The following is a 23,404-nucleotide window of genomic DNA, read 5'->3' as shown; positions in this document are numbered from 1 at the left end:
GAGTATTTTGAGGGTTTGTTGAATGTGTTTGATGATAGAGTGGCAGGTATAGGGTGTTTTGGCAGAGGTGGTGTGCAAAGTGAGAGGGCTAGGGAAAATGATTTAGCAAACAGAGAAGAGGTAGTAAAAGCTTTGCGGAATATTAAAGCCGGCAAGGCAGTGGGTTTGGATGGTATTGCAGTGGAATTTATTAAAAACGCTGTTGACTGTATTGTTGACTGGAAGGTAAGGTTATTTAATGTAAGTATCTTTCATGGTGAGGTGCCTGAGGATCGGCGGAATGCTTGCATAGTGCCATTGTACAAAGGAAAAGGGGATAAAACCGAGTGCTCAAATTACAGAGGCATAAGATTATTGAGTATTCCAGGAAAATAATATGGGAGGGCAATGATTGAGAGGATGAAGGCATGTACAGAGCATCAGATTGGGAAAGAGCAGTGTGGTTTCAGAAGTGGTAGAGGATGTGTTGATTAGGTGTTTGCTTTGAAGAATTTATGTGAGAAATACTGAGAAAATTAAATGGATTTGCATGTAGCATTTATGGATCTGGAGAAGGCATATGATAGAGTTGATAGAGATGCTCTGTGGAAGGTATTAAGAATATATGGTGTGGGAGGCAAGTTGTTAGAAGCAGTGAAAAGTTTTTATCGAAGATGTAAGGCATGTGTTCGTGTAGGAAGAGAGGAAAGTGATTGGTTCTCAGTGAATGTAGGTTTGCGGCAGGGGTTTGTGATGTCTCCATGGTTGTTTGATTTGTTTATGGGTGGGGTTGTTAGGAAGGTAAATGCAAGAGTTTTGGAAAGAGGGGCAAGTATGCAGTCAGTTCTGGATGAGAGAGCTTGGGAAGTGAGTCAGTTGTTGTTCGCTGATGATACATCGCTGGTGGCTTATTCATGTGAGGAAACTGCAAAAGCTGGTGACTTATTTGGTAAAGTGTGTGAAAGAAGAAATCTAAGAGTAAATGTGAGTAAGAACAAGATTATTAGGTACAGTAGGGTTGAGGGACAAGTCAGCTGGGAGTTAAGTTTGAATGGAGAAAAATTGAAGGAAGTGAAGTGTTTTAGATATCTGGGAGTGGATTTGGCAGCGGATGGAACCATGGAAGCGGAAGGGAATTATAGGGTGGGGGAGGGGGCGAAAATTCTGGAAGCATTGAAGAATGTTTGGAAATCAAGAGTATTATCTCGGAAAGCAAAAATGGGTATGTTTGAAGGTTCCTACAGTGTTATATGGTTGCGAGGCATGGGGTATGGATAGAGTTGTGCGGAGGAGAGTGGATGTGATGAAAATGAGATGTCTGAGGACAATATGTGGTGTTAGGTGGTTTGATCGAGTAAGTAATAATAGGGTAAGAGAGATGTGTGGTAATAAAAAGAGTGTGGTTGAGAGAGCAGAAGTGGGTGTTTAGAAATGGTTTGGTCACATGGAGTGAATGAGTGAGGAAAGATTGACCAAGAGGATATATGTGTCAGATGTGGAAGGAACGATGAGAAGTGGAAGACCAAATTGGAGGTGGAAAGATGGAGCGAAAAAGATTCTGAGTGATCGGGGCTTGAATTGTGAAGAGTGAATTAGAACAATGGGGTATACCGGAATCGACGTGCTGTCAATGGATTGAACCAGGGCAGGTGAAGTGTCTTTGGTAAACCGTGGAAAGTTTTGTGGGACCTGGATGTGGAAAGGGAGCTGTGGTTTCGGTGCATTATTACATGACAGATAGAGATTGAGTGTAAACGAATGTGGCCTTTGTTGTTTTTTCATAGCGCTACCTCGTGCACATGAGGGGGGAGGGGGTTGTTATTTCATATATGCGCGGTGGCGACGGCATGAATAAAGGCAGGCAGTATGAATTATGTACATGTGTATATATATATATGTCTGTGTGTGTATATATATGTACACGTTGAGATGTATAGGTAAGTATATTTGCGTGTGTGAACGAGTATGTATCTACATGTGAATGTGGGAGGGTAGGGTCATTCTTTCGTCTCTTTCCTTGCGCTACCTCGCTAACGCGGGATACAGCGACAAAGAAAATAAATAGATGAATATGTGTATATATATCTTCTTTTCTTTCATACTCTTCGCGATTTCCCGCCTCAGCGAGGTAACGTTAAGAACAGAGGACTGGGCCTCTGAATATCCTCACCCGGCCCCCTTCTCTGTTCCTTCCTTTGGGAAAAAAATAGAAAAAAAAAAATACTTGAGAGGGAAAGATTTCCAGCCCGCCGCTACCTTCCCTTTTAGTCGCGGTCTACGACTCGCAGGGAATACGTGGGAAGTATTCTTTCTCCCCTATCCCCTATATGTATGTATATATATATATATATATATATATATATATATATATATATATATATATATATATATATATATATTCTTTTTCTTTCTTTCAAACTATTCGCCATTTCCCGCATTAGCGAGGTAGCGTTAAGAACAGAGGACTGGGCCTTTGAGGGAATACCCTCACCTGGCCCAATCTTCTGTTCCTTCTTTTGGAAAATTGAAAAAAAAACCAAGAGGGGAGGATTTCCAGCCCCCCGCTCCCTCCCCTTTTAGTCGCCTTCTACGACACGCAGGGAATACGTGGGAAGTATTCTTAATCCCCTATCCCCAGGGATATATATATATATATATATATATATATATATGCATATATATATATATATATATATATATATATATATATATATATATATATATATATATATATATATATATATATATATATATGCATATATACATATATATATATATATATATATATATATATATATATATATATATATATATATATATATATATATATATGCATATATATATATATATATATATATATATATATATATATATATGCATATATATATATATATATATATATATATATATATATATATATATATATATATATATATATATATATATATATATATATATATATATATATATATATATATATATATATATATATATATATATATATATATATATATATATATATATATATATATATATATGCGTATATATATATATATATATATATATATATATATATATATATATATATATATATATATATATATATATATATATATATATATATATATATATACATATATATATATATATATATATATATATATATATATTATCCCTCGAGATACGGGAGAAAGAATACTTCCCACGCATTCCTCACGTGTCGTAAAAGGCGACTAAAGGGGACGGGAGCGGGGGCCAGAATCCCTCCCCTACTTGTATTTTGACTTTTTAAAAGGGGAAACAGAAGAAAGACTCACGCGGGGGGTGCTCATCCTCCTCGAAGGCTTAGATTGGGGTGTCTAAATGTGTGTGGATGTAACCAAGATGAGAAAAAGGGAGAGATAGGTAGTATACTTGAGGAAAGGAACCTGGATGCTTTGGCTCTGAGTGAAACAAAGCTCAACGGTAGAGGGGAAGAGTGGTTTTGGAATGTCTTGGGAGTAAGGTCAGGAGTTAGTGAGAGGACAAGAGCAAGGGAAGAAGTAGCAGTACTCCTGAAACAGGAGTTGTGGGACTATTTGATAGAGTGTAAGAAAGTAAATTCTAGATTGATATAGGTAAAACTGAAAGTTGATGAAGAGAAATAGGTTATAATTGGCGCATATACACCTGGGCATGAGAAGAAAGATCATGAGAGGCAAGTGTTTTGAGAGCAGCTGAATGAGTGTGTTAGTGGTTTTGATGCACAAGATTGGGTTATAGTGATGGGTGATTTGAATGCAAAGGTGAGTAATGTGGCAGATGAGGGAATAATTGGTATACATGGGTTGTTCAGTGTTGTAAATGGAAATGGTGAAGAGCTTGTAGATTTATGTGCTGAAAAAGGACTGATGACTGGCAATACCTGGTTCAAAAAGCGAGATATACATAAGTATACGTATGTAAGTAGGAGTGATGGCCAGAGAGCGTTATTGGATTACGTGTTAATTGATAGGCGGGCGAAAGAGAGACATTTGGATGTTAATGTGCTGAGAGGTGCAACTGGAGGGATGTCTGATCATTATCTTGTGGACGCAAAGGTGAATATTTGTAGGGGTTTTCAGAAAAGAAGAGAGAATGTTTGGGTGAAGAGAAAGGTGAGAGTAAGTGAGCTTGGGAAGGAGTCTTGTGTGAGGAAGTACGAGGAAAAACTGGGCACAGAATGGAAAAAGGTGAGAACAAAGGATGTAAGGGGAGTGGGGGAGGAATGGGATGTATTTAGGGAAGTATTGATGGCTTGCGCAAAAGAAGCTTGTGGCATGAGAAGCGAGGGAGGTGGGTTGATAAAAAAGGGTAGTGAGTGGTGGAATGAAGACGTAAGATTATTAGTGAAAGAAAAGAGAGAGGCATTTGGACGATTTTTGCAGGGAAAAAATGCAAATGAGTAGGAGATTTATGAAAGAAAGCGGCAGGAGGTCAAGAGAAAGGTGCGGGACGTGAAAAAGAGGGCAAATAATAGTTGGGGTGAGAGAGTATCATTAAATTTTAGGTGGAATAAAAAGACGTTTTGGAAGGAGGTAAATAAATTGCGTAAGACAAGTGAGCAAATGGGAACTTCAGTGAAGGGGGCTAATGGGGAGGTGATAACAAATAGTGACGATGTGAGAAGGAGATGAGTGAGTATTTTGAAGGTTTGTTGAATGCGTTTGATGATAGAGTGGCAGATATAGGGTGTTGTAGTCGAGGTGGCGTTCAAAATGAGAAGGTTAGGGAGAATGATTTGGTAAACAGAGAAGAGGTACTAAAAGCTTTGCGGAAGATGACAGCCGGCAAGGTAGCTGGTTTGGATGGTATTGCCGTGGAATCTCTTAAAAAGGGGGTGACTGTATTGTTGATTAGTTTGTAAGGTTATTTAATGTATGTATCATTCGTGGTGAGTTGCCTGAGGATTGGCGGAATGCTTGCATAGTGCCATTGTACAGAGGAAAAAGGTGATAAGAGTGAGTGCTCAAACTACAGAGGTATAAGTTTGTTGAGTATTCCTGGTAAATTGTATGGGAGGGTATTGATTGAGAGGGTAAAGGCATTTACAGAGCATGAGATTGGGGAAAAGCAGTGTGGTTTCAGAAGTGGTAGAGGATGTGTGGATCAGGTGTTTGCTTTGAAGAATGTATGAGAGAAATACTTAGAAAAGCAAATGGATTTGTATGTAGCATTTATGGATCTGGAAAAGGCATATGATAGAGTTGATAGAGATGCTCTATGGAAGATATTAAGAATATATGGTGTAGGAGGCAAGTTGTTAGAAGCAGTGAAAAGTTCTTATCGAGGATGTAAGGCATGTGTACGTGTAGCAAGAGAGGAAAGTGATTGGTTCTCAGTGAATGTAGGTTTGTGGAGAGGTGTGTGATGTCTCCATGGTTGTTTCATTTGTTTATGGATGGGGTTGTTAGGGAGGTGAATTCAAGAGTTTTGGATGAGAGAGCTTGGGAAGTGAGTCAGTTCTTGTTCGCTGACGATACAGCGCTGGTGGTTGATTCATATGAGAAACTGGAAAAGCTGGTGACTGATTTGGTAAAGTGTGTGAAAGAAGAAAGTTAAGAGGAAATGTTAAAAAGAGCAAGGTTATTAGGTACAGTAGGGTTGAGGGTCAAGTCAATTGAGAGGTAAGTTTGAATGGAGAAAAACTGGAGTAAGTAAAGTGTTTTAGATATCTAGGAGTGGATCTGGCAGCGAATGGAACCATGGAAGCGGAAGTGAATCATAGGGTGGGGTAGCGGGCGAAAATTCTGGGAGCACTGAAAAATGTTTGGTAGTCGAGAACATTATCTCGGAAACTCGGAAAGCAAAAATGGGTATGTTTGAAGGAATAGTGGTTACACCAATGTTGTATGGCTGCGAGGCGTGGGCTATGGATTGAGGTGTGCGCAGAAGGGTGGATGTGCTGGAAATGAGATGTTTGAGGACAATATGTGGTGTGAGGTGGTTTGATCGAGTAAGCAATGTAAGGGTAAGAGAGATGTATGGAAATAAAATGAGTATGGTTGAGAGAGCAGAAGAGGGTGTTTTGAAATTGTTTAGTCACATGGAGAAAATGAGTGAAGAAAGATTAACCAAGAGGATATATGTATTAGAGGTGGAGGGAACGAGGAGAAGTGGGACACCAAACTGGAGGTGGAAAGATGGAGTGAAAAAGATTTTGAGTGATCGGGGCCTCAACATGCAGGAGGGTGAAAGGCGTGCAAGAAATAGAGTGAATTAGAACGATGTTATACACCGGGGTCGACGTGCTGTCAATGGATTGAACCAGGGTATGTGAAGCGTCTCGGGTAAACCATGGAAAGTTCTGTGGGGCCTGGATGTGGAAACTGAGCTGTGGTTACGGTGCATTATTACATGACAGCTTGAGAAAGAATGTTAAAAAATTGGGCCTTTGTTGTCTATTCCTAGCGCTACCTCGCAAACATGAGGGGGGAGGGGGTTGTTATTCCATGTATGGCGAGGTGGCGATGGGAATAAATAAAGCGATACAGTATGAATTATATACATGTGTATATACGTATATGTCTTTCTGTGTATATATATGTGTACATTGAGATGTATAAGTATGTATATTTGCGTGTATGGACGTGTATGTACATACATGTGTATGTGGATGGGTTGGGCCATTCTTAAGTCTGTTTCTTTGCGCTACCTCGCTAACGCGGGAGACAGCGACAAAGCAAAATAGATAATGAATAAACGTTGAGATGTAAAGGGATATATATTTACGTGTGTGGACGTGTATGTATATACATGTGGATGTGGATGGCTTTGGACATTCCTTCGTCTGTTTCCTTCCGCTACCTCGCTAACGCGGGAGACAGCGAAAAAGGAAAATAAATAAATATAAATAAAAATATATATATATATATATATATATATATATATATATATATATATATATATATATATATATATATATATATATATATATATATATATATATATATATATACATATATATATATTTTTTTTTTTTTTTGCTTTGTCGCTGTCTCCCGCGTTTACGAGGTAGCGCAAGGAAACAGACGAAAGAAATGGCCCAACCCACCCCCATACACATGTATATACATACGTCCACACACGCAAATATACATACCTACACAGCTTTCCATGGTTTACCCCAGACGCTTCACATGCCCTGATTCAATCCACTGATAGCACGTCAACCCCGGTATACCACATCGATCCAATTCACTATATTCCTTGCCCTCCTTTCACCCTCTTGCATGTTCAGGCCCCGATCACAAAAAATCTTTTTCACTCCATCTTTCCACCTCCAATTTGGTCTCCCACTTCTCGTTCCCTCCACCTCCGACACATATATCCTCTTAGTCAATCTTTTCTCACTCAATCTCTCCATGTACCCAAATCGTTTCAAAACACCCTCTTCTGCTCTCTCAACCACGCTCTTTTTATTTCCACACCTCTCTTACCCTTAAGTTACTTACTCGATCAAACCATCTCACACCACACATTGTCCTCAAACATCTCATTTCCAGCATATCCATCCTCCTGCGCACAACTCTATCCATAGCCCACGCCTCGGAACCATACAACATTGTTGGAACCACTATTCCTTCAAACATACACATTTTTGCTTTCCGAGATAATGATCTCGACTTCCAAACATTCTTCAAGGCTCCCAGAATTTTCGCCGGCTCCCCCACCCTATGATCCACTTCCGCTTCCATGGTTGCATCCCCTGCCAGATCCACTCCCAGATATCTAAAACACTTTACTTCCTGCAGTTTTTCTCCATTCAAACTTACCTCCCAGTTGACTTGACCTTCAACCCTACTGTACCTAATAACCTTGCTCTTATTCACTTTTACTCTTAACTTTCTTCTTTCACACACTTTACCAAACTCAGTCACCAGCTTCTGCAGTTTCTCACATGAATCAACCACCAGCGTTGTATCATCAGCGAACAACAAATGACTCACTTCCCAAGCTCTCTCATCCCCAACAGACTTCATACTTGCCCCTCTTTCCGAAACTCTTGCATTCACCTCCCTAACAACCCCATCCATAAACAAATTAAACAACATATATATATATATATATATATATATATATATATATATATATATATATATATATATATATATATATATATATATATATATTATCCCTGGGGATAGGGGAGAAAGAATACTTCCCACGTATTCCCTGCGTGTCGTAGAAGGCGACTAAAAGGGGAGGGAGCGGGGGGCTGGAAATCCTCCCCTCTCAATTTTTTTTTTTTTTTAATTTTCCAAAAGAAGGAACAGAGAAGGGGGCCAGGTGAGGATATTCCCTCAGTGGCCCAGTTCTCTGTTCTTAACGCTACCTCGCTAACGCGGGAAATGGCGAATAGTTTAAAAAAGAAAAAAAAAAAAAATATATATATATATATATATATATATATATATATATATATATATATATATAATTTTTTTTTTTTTTTTTGACTTTTTCGCTGTCTCCCGCGTTTGCGAGGTAGCGCAAGGAAACAGACGAAAGAAATGGCCCAACACACCCCCATACACATGTATATACATACGTCCACACACGCAAATATACATACCTACACAGCTTTCCATGGTTTACCCCAGACGCTTCACATGCCCTGATTCAATCCACTGACAGCACGTCAACCCCGGTATTCCACATCGATCCAATTCACTCTATTCCTAGCCCTCCTTTCACCCTCCTGCATGTTCAGGCCCCGATCACACAAAATCTTCTTCACTCCATCTTTCCACCTCCAATTTTGTCTCCCACTTCTCGTTCCCTCCACCTCTGACACATATATCCTCTTGGTCAATCTTTCCTCACTCATTCTCTCCATGTGCCCAAACCATTTCAAAACACCCTCTTCTGCTCTCTCAACCACGCTCTTTTTATTTCCACACATCTCTCTTACCCTTACGTTACTTACTCGATCAAACCACCTCACACCACACATTGTCCTCAAACATCTCATTTCCAGCACATCCATCTTCATGCGCACAACTCTATCCATAGCCCACGCCTCGCAACCATACAACATTGTTGGAACCACTATTCCTTCAAACATACCCATTTTTGCATTTCGGGATAATGTTCTCGACTTCCACACATTCTTCAAGGCTCCCAGGATTTTCACCCCCTCCCCCACCCTATGATCCACTTCCGCTTCCATCGTTCCATCCGCTGCCAGATCCACTCCCAGATATCTAAAACACTTTACTTCCTCCAGTTTTTCTCCATTCAAACTTACCTCCCAATTGTCTTGACCCTCAACCCTACTGTACCTAATTACCTTGCTCTTATTCACATTTACTCTTAACTTTCTTCTTTCACACACTTTACCAAACTCAGTCACCAGCTTCTGCAGTTTCTCATATGAATCAGCCACCAGCGCTGTATCATCAGCGAACAACTGACTCACTTCCCAAGCTCTCTCATCCCCAACAGACTTCATACTTGCCCCTCTTTCCAAAACTCTTGCATTCACCTCCCTAACAACCCCATCCATAAACAAATTAAACAACCATGGAGACATCACACATATATATATATATATATATATATATATATATATATATATATATATGTGTGTGTGTGTGTGTGTGTGTGTGTGTGTGTGTGTGAATGCTTATGTGTGTATATGTTGTAATGTATAGGTATGTATAAGTATATTTCAACTTATACATACATATACATACACAGATATATAAATATAAACAAATATAAATTATATACATACAAATATATATATATATATATATATATATATATATATATATATATATATATATATATATATATATATATATATATATATATATATATTTATAAACATGACGAGAAAAAAGGAGAGATAGGTAGTATTTTTGACGAAAGGAACCTGGATGTTCTGGCTCTGAGTGAAATGAAGCTCAAGGGTAAAGTGGAAGAGTGGTTTGGGAAAAACTTCGGAGTAAATTCAGGGGTCAGTGAGAAGACAAGAGAAAGGGAGGGAGTAGCTCTACTCCTAAAACAGGAGTTGTGCTAGTATGTGATAGAGTGTAAGAAAGTAAATTCTAGATTGATATGGGTAAAACTGAAAGTTGATGGAGAGAGATGGGTTATCATTGGTGCATATGCACCTGGGCACGAGAAGAAAGATCATGAGAGGCAAGTGTTTTGAGAGCAGCTGAATGAGTGTGTCTGTGGTTTTGATGCACAAGATCGGGTTATAGTGATGGGTGATTTGAATGCAAAGGTAACGTGGCAGTTGAGGAAATGATTGGTATACATGTGGTATTTAGTGTTGTAAATGGAAATGGTGAAAAACTTGTAGATTTATGTGCTTAAAAAGGACTGGTGATTGGGAATACCTGGTCTAAAAAGCGAGATACAGAAATATACGTATGTAAGTAGGAGAGATGATCAGAGAACGTTACTGGGTTACGTGTGAATTGATAGGCACGCGAAAGAGACTTTTCGATGTTAACGTGCTGAGAGATGCAACTAGAGGGATGTCTGATCATTATCTTGTGGAGGCGAAGTTGAAGATTTGTAGAGGGTTTCAGAAAAGAAGGGAGAATGTTGGGGTGAAGAGAGTGGTGAGAGTAAGTGAACTTGGAAGCAAACTTATGTGAGGAGGCACCAGGAGAGACTGAGGAAAGAATGGAAAATGGTGAAAACAAAGGAGGTACGGGGAGTGGGCGAGGAATGGGATGTATTTAGGGAAGCAGAGATGGCTTCCGCAAAAGATGCTTGTGGTATGAGAAGCGTGGTAGGAGGGCAAATTAGAAAGGGTGGAGAGTGGTGGGATGAAGAAGTAAGATTATTAGTGAAAGAGAAGAGAGAGGCATTTGGACGATTTTTACAGGGAAATGATGCAAATAAGTGGGAGATGTATAAAAGAAAGAAGCAGGTCAAGAGAAAGGTGCAAGAGGTGAAAAAGAGGGAAAATGAGAGTTGGGGTGAGAGACTATCATTAAATTTTAGGAAGAACAAAAAGATGTTTTGGAAGGAGGTAAATAAAGTGCGTAAGACAAGAGAACAAATGGGAACTTCAGTGAAGGCTGTTAATCGGGAGGTGATATCAAGTAGTGGTGATGTGAGAAGAAGATGGAGTGAGTATTTTGAAAGTTTGTTGAATGTGTTTGATGATAGAGTGGCAGATATAGGGTGTTTTGGTCGAAAAGGTGTGCAAAGTGAGTGGGTTAGGGAAAATGATTTGGTAAACTGAGAAGAGGTAGTAAAAGCTTTGAGGAAGATGAAAGCCGGCAAGGCAGCGGTTTGGATGGCATTGCAGTGGAATATATTAAAAAAGGGGTTGACTGTATTGTTGACTGGTTTGTAAGGTAAATTAATATACGCATGAATCATAGTGAGGTGCCTGAGGATTGGCGGAATGCTTGCATAGTGCCATTGTAGAAAGGCAAAGGGGACAAAGGTGAGTGCTCAAATTAAAGGGGTATAAGTTTGTTGAGTATTCCTGGTTAATTTTATGGGAGGGTATTGATTGAGAGGGTGAAGGCATGTACAGAGCATCAGATTAGGGAAGAGCGGTGTGGTTTCAGATGTGGTAGAGGATGTGTGGATCAGGTGTTTGCTTTGAAAAACGAATGTGAAAAATACTTAGAAAAGCAAATGAAATTTGTATGTAGCATTTATGGATCTAGAGAAGGCATATGATAGAGTTGATAGAAATGCTCTGTGGAAGGTATTAAGAACATATGGTGTGGGAGGCAAGTTGTTAGAAGCAGTATACCATGGAAAGTTTCGTGGGGCCTGAATGTGGAAAGGGAGTTCTGGTTTCAGTGCATTATACATGACAGCTCGAGACTGAGTGTGAACAAATTTCGCCTTTGTTGTCTTTTCCTAGCGCTACCTCCCGCACATGCGGAGGGAGCGGGTTGTCATTTCATGTGTGGCGGGGTGGCAACGGGAATGAATCAGGGCAGACTGTATGAATTATGTACATGTGTATATGTCTGTGTGTATATATATGTATACGTTGAGATGTATAGGTATGTACATATGCGTGTCTGAAAGTGTATGTATATACATGTGTATGTGGGTGGGTTGGGCCATTCTTTCGTCTGTTTCTTTGCGCTACCTAGCTAACGCGGGAGACAGCGACAAAGGATAATAAAGTATAAAAGATAGAAATAATATATATATATATATATATATATATATATATATATATATATATATATATATATATATATATTTTCTTTTTTTTTTTCATGCTATTCGCCATTTCCCGCGATAGCGAGGCAGCGTTAAGAACAGAGGACTGGGCCTCGGAGGGAATATCCTCACCTGGTCCCCTTCTCTGTTCCTTCTTTTGGAAAACTAAAAAAACGAGAGGGGAGGATTTCCAGCCCCCCGCTCCCTTCCCTTTTTGTCGCCTTCTACGACACGCAGGGAATACGTGGGAAGTTTTGTTTCTCCTCTGTCCCCAGGGATATACATATATATATATATATATATATATATATATATATATATATATATATATATATATATATATATATATATATATATATATATATGTATGTATATGTGCGTGTGTGGACGTGTATGTATATACATGTGTATGTGGGTGGGTTGAGCCATTCTTTCGTCTGTTTCCTTGGTCTACCTCGCTAACGCGGGAGACAGCGACAAAGTATAATAGAATAATATAAATATTTATATATTCATATATGATGTTTAGTGACGATGTAACAAATGAAATATCTCCGTGATGCACAGATAGTAATTATAGATAATACACACGCACACACACACACACACACATTCACGTCAGCCTAACTAGGAGTCTATCTATTGACTGGTCCGGAGGGGAGTTTGAACACGGGCTGGGTGTGGGCTGATTACCGTGCCTACGATTCTAGCCAATGGAAACTCATACATGAGCAGGCCGGTGCTGACTCGTGTTCGATAATGTTCATCACTAACAGCCATATGTTTGTGCGTTGTGCATTTCTTTTTGTGTGTATATTTTTGCATATGCCTAAACGTGTATACTAGTCTTAGCGATGACAAGATAGGGATCATGCAAAGTAACCGAGTAAGAGTTCAGTTGACAGACTTTATGTTTTTCCAGAGACTGACGGAAGTCTACAGATATTACGACGACCTGGAGAAACTATTTCCACCACTTCTGCAGGGCAGAACAGTAATCCTTCTACCCCGTAGTTACACTGATTATATTATCAAGAACAGATTTACTAGGCGTGGTGTCTCCAGTGCCAGGATCATGAAGGTCAGTTTAATTCTGTTTTACTAACTGTGTGTGAAATACGCAGGAAATACAAGACGGAAAAGACAGAATAAACTGATTGAATTCCTTGAGATGTGAAAAACAAAAATGGCTAAGCCTGATTTCAAGCTCTGATTCTCATTTCAGAAATTAAAAAGTATGTTTTAGATGTTATATTACTGGAAGAAGGCAATAATAATTGGTGTTTTCATATAGATTTTGCGAGTTAAAAGAAAACTGTGAGACGTACGTAGAAATAAGGGCTGCATGATTAAGACTACAAACTTAATCGTTTGTTGAGGAAGCATACAAAAACAATTATCACAAGCATCAGTACATGTTAATAATCATATTACTGTAACTCAATCAACGTTTGATTATTCAACACTTATGTTTAACTAATGATAATAATGCATAAGTCATAGCACTTACTCCATACAACTTCCTTTAAGTTTTACATTTGTACATGTACTTTCATGTGCTTGTTCAAAGCATGGAAATATCAGATCTATCTTGACCTCAAGCTCTGAACGTTAGCTAGGTACTAATGATATCTGTAATATTTCAGGTGTGTATTTTCAGCCGAATGATTGCCTAAATTCAATATACTATTCATTAACATTCAGTCATTTTATCATGGTCTATTACGTGGAGAACTACCTCGGCTGTCGTTACAAAATGCATTGTTGGACAGGTTCCTCGGCTACTTTCATTCACTTTTGGTGTACGCATAATAATATTGTGTCTTAAGCCATCATCCAAATCTTGGTTTCTTTTATCCGTGCAACCTTAAGAACTAAGATATGACGAAGCATAATCTTTCAGTTTTCATACTAGTCCCATACCAAACTAGACATTAATTATTCCTTTGTACAGACCAGTGGTCTATTTTTTGTTTTTAGGTAATTGTCAAAGAGCTCAGACTAATAGGTTAAAGACTGATATGTAAGATCATACAGCCGATAGACAGAGTGGATGCCATTGTACTGCGTAATTATAAAGTTGATGAATGACCGGTTATGAGGTGATGATTGACCAATTATAAGGTAATAACTAATCAGCTATTACGGAATAAGAGATCTAAACCTGAAGCCTTTAGCCTACACGCATGTTGCCGCACTGCCTTCTACGCTGTGCATATAATCATACAAGTCTCCAGACACCTGCTTCAGCCACGCTCATGTACAACACCTTCCGTTAGGATAATAAAAAAGGGAGTAATTTAGGTACTCGAGCTGTATTATAACCCTAGTTGGTGTGTGTGTGTGTATATATATATATATATATATATATATATATATATATATATATATATATATATATATATATATATATATATACATATATATATACATATATATATATTTTTTTTTTTTTTTTTTTTATACTTTGTCGCTGTCTCCCGCGTTTGCGAGGTAGCGCAAGGAAACAGGCGAAAGAAATGGCCCAACCCCCCCCCCCCCCATACACATGTATATACATACGTCCACACACGCAAATATACATACCTACACACCTTTCCATGGTTTACCCCAGACGCTTCACATGCCTTGATTCAATCCACTGACAGCACGTCAACCCCGGTATACCACATCGCTCCAATTCACTCTATTCCTTGCCCTCCTTTCACCCACCTGCATGTTCAGGCCCCGATCACACAAAATCTTTTTCACTCCATCTTTCCACCTCCAATTTGGTCTCCCTCTTCTCCTCGTTCCCTCCACCTCCGACACATATATCCTCTTGGTCAATCTTTCCTCACTCATTCTCTCCATGTGCCCAAACCACTTCAAAACAGCCTCTTCTGCTCTCTCAACCACGCTCTTTTTATTTCCACACATCTCTCTTACCCTTACGTTACTCACTCGATCAAACCACCTCACAACACACATTGTCCTCAAACATCTCATTTCCAGCACATCCATCCTCCTGCGCACAACTCTATCCATAGCCCACGCCTCGCAACCATACATATGGATATATATGTATATATATATATATATATATATATATATATATATATATATATATATATATATATATATATATATATATATATATATATATAAAGGCGAGTAATGTGGCAGTTGAGGGAATAATTGGTATACATGGGGTGTTCAGTGTTGTAAATGGAAATGGTGAAGAGCTTGTAGATTTGTGTGCTGAAAAAGGACTGGTGATTGGGAATACCTGATTTAACAAGCGAGATATACATAAGTATACGTATGTAACTAGGAGAGATGGTCAGAGAGCGTTATTGGATTACGTGTTAATTGACAGGCGCGCGAAAGAGAGACTTTTGGTTGTTAATGTGCTGAGAGGTGCAACTGGAGGGATGTCTGATCATTATCTTGTGGAGGCTAAGGTGAAGATTTGTATGGGTTTTCAGAAAAGAAGAGTGAATGTTGGGGTGCAGAGGGTGGTGAGAATAAGTGAGCTTGGGAAGGAGACTTGTGTGAGGAAGTACCAGGAGAGACTGAGTACAGAATGGAAAAAGGTGAGAACAATGGAAGTAAGGGGAGTGGGGGAGGATTGGGATGTATTTAGGCAATCAGTGATGGATTGCACAAAAGATGCTTGTGGCATGAGAAGAGTGGGAGGTGGGTTAATTAGAAAGGGTAGTTAGTGGTGGGATGAAGAAGTAAGATTATTAGTGAAAGAGAAGGGAGGGACATTTGGACGATTTTTGCAGGGAAAAAATGCAATTGAGTGGGAGATGTATAAAAGAAAGAAACAGGAGGTCAAGAGAAAGGTGCAAGAGGTGAAAAAGAGGGCAAATGAGAGTTGGGGTGAGAGAGTATTATTAAATTTTAGGGAGAATGAAAAGATGTTCTGGAAGGAGGTAAATAAAGTGCGTAAGAAAAGGGAGCAAATGGGAACTTCAGTGAAGGGCGCAAATGGGGAGGTGATAACAAGTAGTGGTGATGTGAGAAGGAGATGGAGTGAGTATTTTGAAGGTTTGTTGAATGTGTTTGATGATAGAGTGGCAGATATAGGGTGTTTTGGTCGAGGTGGTGTGCAAAGTGAGAGGGTTAGGGAAAATGATTTGGTAAACAGAGAAGAGGTAGTAAAAGCTTTGCGGAAGATGAAAGCCGGCAAGGCAGCAGGTTTGGATGGTATTGCAGTGGAATCTATTAAAAAAGGGGGTGACTGTATCATTGACTGGTTGGTAAGGTTATTTGATGTATGTATGACTCATGGTGAGGTGCCTGAGGATTGGCGGAATGCGTGCATAGTGACATTGTACAAAGGCAAAGGGGATAAGAGTGAGTGCTCAAATTATAGAGGTATAAGTTTGTTGAGTATTCCTGGTAAAATATATGGGAGGGTATTGATTGAGAGGGTGAAGGCATGTACAGAGCATCAGATTGGGGAAGAGCAGTGTGGTTTCAGAAGTGGTAGAGGGTGTGTGGATCAGGTGTTTGCTTTGAAGAATGTATGTGAGAAATACTTAGAAAAGCAAATGGATTTGTATGTAGCGTTTATGGATCTGGAGAAGGCATATGATAGAGTTGATAGAGATGCTCTGTGGAAGGTATTACGAATATATGGTGTGGAAGGCAAGTTGTTAGAAGCAGTGAAAAGTTTTTATCGAGGATGTAAGGCATGTGTACGTGTAGGAAGAGAGGAAAGTAATTGTTTCTCAGTGAATGTAGGTTTGCGGCAGGGGTGTGTGATGTCTCCATTGTTGTTTAATTTGTTTATGGATGGGGTTGTTAGGGAGGTGAATGCAAGAGTTTTTTTAAAGAGGGGCAAGTATGAAGTCTGTTGTGGATGAGAGAGCTTGGGAAGTGAGTCAGTTGTTGTTCGCTGATGATATATCGCTGGTGGCCGATTCATATGAGAAACTGCAGAAGCTGGTGACTGAGTTTGGTAAAGTATGTGAAGGAAGAAAGTTAAGAGTAAATGTGAATAAGAGCATGGTTATTAGGTACAGTAGGGTTGAGGGTCAAGTCAATTGGGAGGTAAGTTTGAATGGAGAAAAACTGGAGGAAGTAAAGTGTTTTAGATATCTGGGAGTGGATCTGTCAGCGGATGGAACCATGGAAGCGGAAGTGGATCATAGGGTGGGGGAGGGGGCGAAAATCCTGTGAGCCTTGAAGAATGTGTGGACGTTGAGAAGAATATCCAGGAAAGCAAAAATGGGTATGTTTGAAGGAATAGTGGTTCCAACAATGTTGTATGGTTCCGAGGCGTGGGCTATGGATAGAGTTGTTCGCAGGAGGATGGATGTGCTGGAAATAAAATGTTTGAGGGCAATGTGTGGTGTGAGGTGGTTTGATCGAGTAAGTAACGTAAGGGTAAGAGAGATGTGTGGAAATAAAAAGAGCGTTGTTGAGAGTGCAGAAGAGGGTGTTTTGAAATGGTTTGGGCACATGGAGAGAATGAGTGAGGAAAGATTGACCAAGAGGATATATGTGTCGGAGGTGGAGGGAACGAGGAGAAGTGGGAGACCAAATTGGAGGTGGAAAGATGGAGTGAAAAAGATTTTGTGTGATTGGGGCCTGAACATGCAGGAGGGTCAAAGGAGGGCAAGGAATAGAGTGAATTGGAGCGATGTGGTATACCGGGGTTGAGGTGCTGTCAATTGATTGAATCAGGGCATGTGAAGCGTCTGGGGTAAACCATGGAAAGCTGTGTAGGTGTGTATATTTGCGTTTGTGGACGTATGTATATACATGTGTATGGGGGTGGGTTGGGCCAATTCTTTCGTCTGTTTCCTTGCGCTACCTCGCAAACGCGGGAGACAGCGACAAAGCAAAAAAAAAAATATATATATATATATATATATATATATATATATATATATATATATATATATATATATACATATATATATATATATTTATATATATATATATATATATATATATATATATATATATATATATATATATATATATATATATATATTTTTTCTTGTTTTTATTTATTATTTTGCTTTGTCGCTGTCTCCCGCGTTTGCGAGGTAGCGCAAGGAAACAGACGAAAGAAATGGCCCAACCAACCCCCATACACAATGTATACACACACACGTCCACACACGCAAATATACATACCAATACACATCAATGTACACATATATATACATACACAGACACATACATATATACCCATGCACACAATTCACACTGTCTGCCCCCATTCACTCCCATCGCCACCTCGCCACACATGGAATACCATCCCCCTCCCCCCTCATGTGTGCGAGGTAGCACTAGGAAAAGACAACAAAGGCCCCATTCGTTCACACTCAGTCTCTAGCTGCTACGCAAACCACAGCTCCCTTTCCACATCCAGGCCCCACACAACTTTACATGGTTTACCCCAGACTCTTCACATCCCCTGATTCAATCCACTGACTGCACGTCAACCCCCTATATACCACATCGATCCAACTCACTCTATTCCTTGCCCTCCTTTCACCCTTCTGCATGTTCAGGCACCGATCACTCAAAATCTTCTTCACTCCATCTTTCCACCTCGAATTTGGTCTCCCACTTCTCGTTCCCTCCACCTCCGACACATATATCGTCTTGGTCAATCTTTCCTCACTCATTCTCTCCATGTGCCCAAACCATTTCAAAACACCCTCTTCTGCTCTCTCAACCACGCTCTTTTTATTTCCACACATCTCTCTTACCCTTACATTACTTACTCGATCAAACCACCTCACACCAAACATTGTCCTCAAACATCTCATTTCCAGCACATTCACCGTCCTGCGCACAACTCTATCCATAGCCCACGCCTCGCAACCATACAACATTGTTGGAACCACTATTCCTTCAAACATACCCATTTTTGCTTTCCGAGATAATGTTCTCGACTTCCACACATTCTTCAAGGCTCTCAGGAGTCTCGCCCCCTCCCCCACCCTATGATACACTTCCGCTTCCATGGTTCCATCCGCTGCCAGATCCACTCCCAGATATCTAAAACACTTACTTCCTCCAGTTTTTCTCCATTCAAACTAACCTCCCAATTGACTTGACCCTAAACCCTACTGTACCTAATAACCTTGCTCTTATTCACATTTACTCTTAACTTTCTTCTTTCACACACTTTACCAAACTCAGTTACCAGCTTCTTCAGTTTCTCACATGAATCAGCCACCAGCGCTGTATCATCAGCGAACAACAACTGACTCACTTCCCAAGCTCTCTCATCTCCAACACACTTCATACTTGCCCCTCTTTCCAAAACTCTTGCATTCTCCTCCCTAACAACCCCATTCATAAACAAATTAAACAACCATGGAGACATCACAAACCCCTGCCGCAAAATTACATTCACTGAGAACCAATCACTTTCCTCTCTTCCTACACGTACACATGCCTTACATCCTCGATAAGAAGATTTGTGTGGGTTCTCAGAAAAGAAGAGTGAATGTTGGGGTGAAGAGGGTGGTGAGAGTAAGTGAGCTTGGGAAGGAGACTTGTGTGAGAAGTACCAGGAGAGACTGAGTACAGAATGGAAAAAGGTGAGAACAATGGAAGTAAGGTGAGTGTGGGAGGAATGGGATGAATTTAGGGAATCAGTGATGGATTGCGCAAAAGATGCTTGTGGCATGATAAAAGTGGGAGGTGGGTTGATTAGAAAGGGTAGTGAGTGGTGGGATGAAGAAGTAAGAGTATTAGTGAAAGAGAAGAGAGAGGCATTTGGACGATTTTTGCAGGGAAAAAATGCAATTGAGTGGGAGATGTATGAAAGAAAGAGACAGGAGGTCAAGAGAAAGGTGCAAGAGGTGAAAAAGAGGGCAAATGAGAGTTGGGGTGAGAGATTATCATTAAATTTTAGGGAGAATAAAAAGATGTTCTGGAAGGAGGTAAATAAAGTGCGTAAGACAAGGGAGCAAATGGGAACTTCAGTGAAGGGCGCAAAAGGGGAGGTGATAACAAGTAGTGGTGATGCGAGAAGGAGATGGAGTGAGTATTTTGAAGGTTTGTTGAATGTGTTTGATGATAGAGTGGCAGATATAGGGTGTTTTGGTCGAGGTGGTGTGCAAAGTGAGAGGGTTAGAGAAAATGATTTGGTAAACAGAGAAGAGGTAGTAAAAGCTTTGCGGAAGATGAAAGCCGGCAAGGCAGCAGGTTTGGATGGTATTGCAGTGGAATTTATTAAAAAAGGGGGTGACTGTATTACTGACTGGCTTGTAAGGTTATTTAATGTATGTATGACTCATGGTGAGGTGCCTGAGGATTGGCGGAATGCGTGCATAGTGCCATTTTACAAAGGCAAAGGGGATAAGAGTGAGTGCTCAAATTTCAGAGGTATAAGTTTGTTGAGTATTCCTGGTAAATTATATGGGAGGGTATTGATTGAGAGGGTGAAGGCATGTACAGAGCATCAGATTGGAGAAGAGCTGTGTGGATTCAGAAGTGGTAGAGGGTGTGTGGATCAGGTGTTTGCTCTGAAGAATGTATGTGAGAAATACTTAGAAAAGCAAATGGATTTGTATGTAGCATTTATGGATCTGGAGAAGGCATATGATAGAGTTGATAGAGATGCTCTGTGGAAGGTATTAAGAATATATGGTGTGGGAAGCAAGTTCTTAGAAGCAGTGAAGATATATATATTTATTTATATATATATATATATATATATATATATATATATATATATATATATATATATATATATATATATATATATATATATATATATATATATGTGTGTGTGTGGTAATGAAATGAGTGTGGCTGAGAGAGCAGAAGAGGGTGTTTTGAAATGGTTTAGTCACATGGAGAGGATGAGTGAGGAAAGATTGCCCAAGAGTATATACATGTCAGAGGTGGAGGGAACAAGGAGAAGTGGGAGACCAAATTGGAGGTAGAAAGATTTAGTGAAAAAGACTTTGAGTGATCGGGGCCTAGACATGCAGGAGGGTGAAAGTCGTGCAAGGAATAAAGTGAACTGGAACGATGTGGTAAACCGGTGTCGACGTGTTCTCAATGGATTGAACCAGGGCATGTGAAGCGTCTGGGGAGAATCATGGAAAGTTTTTTGGGGCCTGGACGTTGAAAGGGAGCTGTGGTTTCGGTGCATTATTACATGACAGCTAGAGACTGAGTATGAATGAATGTGACCTTTGTTGTCTTTTCTTAGCGCTATCTCGAGGACATGATGGGGGAGGGGGTTGCTATTCCATGTGTGGTAGGGTGGCAATGGGAATGAATAAAGGAAGACAGTATGAATTATGTACATGTGTATATATGTATATGTCGGTGTGTGTATATATATGTATACTTTGAGATGTATAGGTATGCATATTTGCGTCTGTGGACTTGTATTTATATATATGTGTATGTGGTTGGGTTGGGCCATTTCTTTCGTCTGTTTCCTTGCCCTACCTCGCCTACGCGGGAGACAACGACAAAACAAATAGAATATATATAGAATATATATACATTGGAAAGAGGGGCAAGTATGAAGTCTGTTGGGGATGAGAGAGCTTGGGAAGTGAGTCAGTTGTTGTTCGCTGATGATACAGCGTTGGTGGCGGATTCATGTGAGAAACTGCAGAAGCTGGTGACGGAGTTTGGTAAAGTGTGTGGAAGAAGAAAGTTAAGAGTAAATGTGAATAAGAGCAAGGTTATTAGGTACAGTAGGGTTGAGGGTCAAGTCAATTGGGAGGTGAGTTTGAATGGTGAAAAACTGGAGGAAGTGAAGTGTTTTAGATATCTGGGAGTGGATCTGTCAGCGGATGGAACCATGGAAGCGGAAGTGGATCATAGGGTGGGGGAGGGGGCGAAAATTTTGGGGAGCCTTGAAAAATGTGTGGAAGTCGAGAACATTATCCCGGAAAGCAAAAATGGGTATGTTTGAAGGAATAGTAGTTCCAACAATGTTGTATGGTTGCGAGGCGTGGGCTATGGATAGAGTTGTGCGCAGGAGGATGGATGTGCTGGAAATGAGATGTTTGAGGACAATGTGTGGTGTGAGGTGGTTTGATCGAGTAAGTAACGTAAGGGTAAGAGAGATGTGTGGAAATAAAAAGAGCGTGGTTGAGAGAGCAGAAGAGGGTGTTTTAAAATGGTTTGGGCACATGGAGAGAATGAGTGAGGAAAGATTGACCAAGAGGATATATGTGTCGGAGGTGGAGGGAACGAGGAGAAGAGGGAGACCAAATTGGAGGTGGAAAGATGGAGTGAAAAAGATTTTGTGTGATCGGGGCCTGAACATGCAGGAGGGTGAAAGGAGGGCAAGGAATAGAGTGAATTGGAGCGATGTGGTATACAGGGGTTGACGTGCTGTCAGTGGATTGAATCAAGGCATGTGAAGCGTCCGGGGTAAACCATGGAAAGCTGTGTAGGTATGTATATTTGTGTGTGTGGACGTGTGTATGTACATGTGTATGGGGGGGTTGGGGAATTTCTTTCGTCTGTTTCCTTGCGCTACCTCGCAAACGCGGGAAACAGCGACAAATTATAAAAAAAAAAAAAAAAAAAAAATATATATATATGTATGTATATATATATATATATATATATATATATATATATATATATATATATATATATATATATATATATATATGTATATATACATATATATATATGTATATATACATATTTTTCTTTCATACTATTCGCCATCTCCCGCGTCAGCAAGGTAGCGTTAAGAACAGAGGACTGGGCCTCAGAGGGAATATCCTCACCTGGTCTCGTTCTCTGTTCCTTCTTTTGGAAAATTAAAAAAAAAACGAGAGAGGATGATTTCCAGTCCCCCGCTCCCTCCCCTTTTAGTCGCCTTCTACGACACGCAGGGAATACGTGGGAAGTATTCTTTCTCGCCTATCCCCAGGGATAATATATACATATATATATATATATATAATATATATATATATATGTATATATATATATATATATATATATATATATATATATATATATATATATATATTTTTTTTTTTTTTTTTTTTTTCATACTATTCGCTATTTCCCGCGATAGCGAGGTAGCGTTAAGAACAGAGGACTGGGCCTTTGAGGGACTATCCTCACCTGGACCTCTTCTCTGTTCCTTCTTTTGGAAAATTAAAAAAAAAAAAAACGAGAGGGGAGGATTTCCAGCCCCCCGCTCCCTTCCCTTTTAGTCGCCTTCTACGACACGCAGGGAATACGTGGGAGGTATTCTTTCTCCCCTATCCCCAGGGAATAATATATATAT

The 23,404-nt window shown here is 39.8% G+C and overlaps 1 protein-coding gene across 2 annotated transcripts in view; it reads left to right on the top strand.

Annotated features, from left to right (window-relative positions):
- Positions 1-23,404, top strand: part of LOC139746784 (ionotropic receptor 21a-like) — a 140,824-nt gene that overhangs the window by 68,645 nt on the left and 48,775 nt on the right. For both annotated transcript variants that reach the window (XM_071658343.1, XM_071658337.1), the window contains exon 6: positions 13,079-13,237. In XM_071658343.1, coding sequence (XP_071514444.1) covers positions 13,079-13,237 — 159 coding nt within the window. The remainder of the gene's footprint in view (positions 1-13,078; positions 13,238-23,404) is intronic.

This window comes from Panulirus ornatus, chromosome 5, assembly GCF_036320965.1.
Source record: "Panulirus ornatus isolate Po-2019 chromosome 5, ASM3632096v1, whole genome shotgun sequence".
NCBI lineage: Eukaryota > Metazoa > Arthropoda > Malacostraca > Decapoda > Palinuridae > Panulirus > Panulirus ornatus.
Note: the sequence above shows the minus strand (reverse complement) of the source record. Positions and strands in the feature narration are given on the sequence as shown.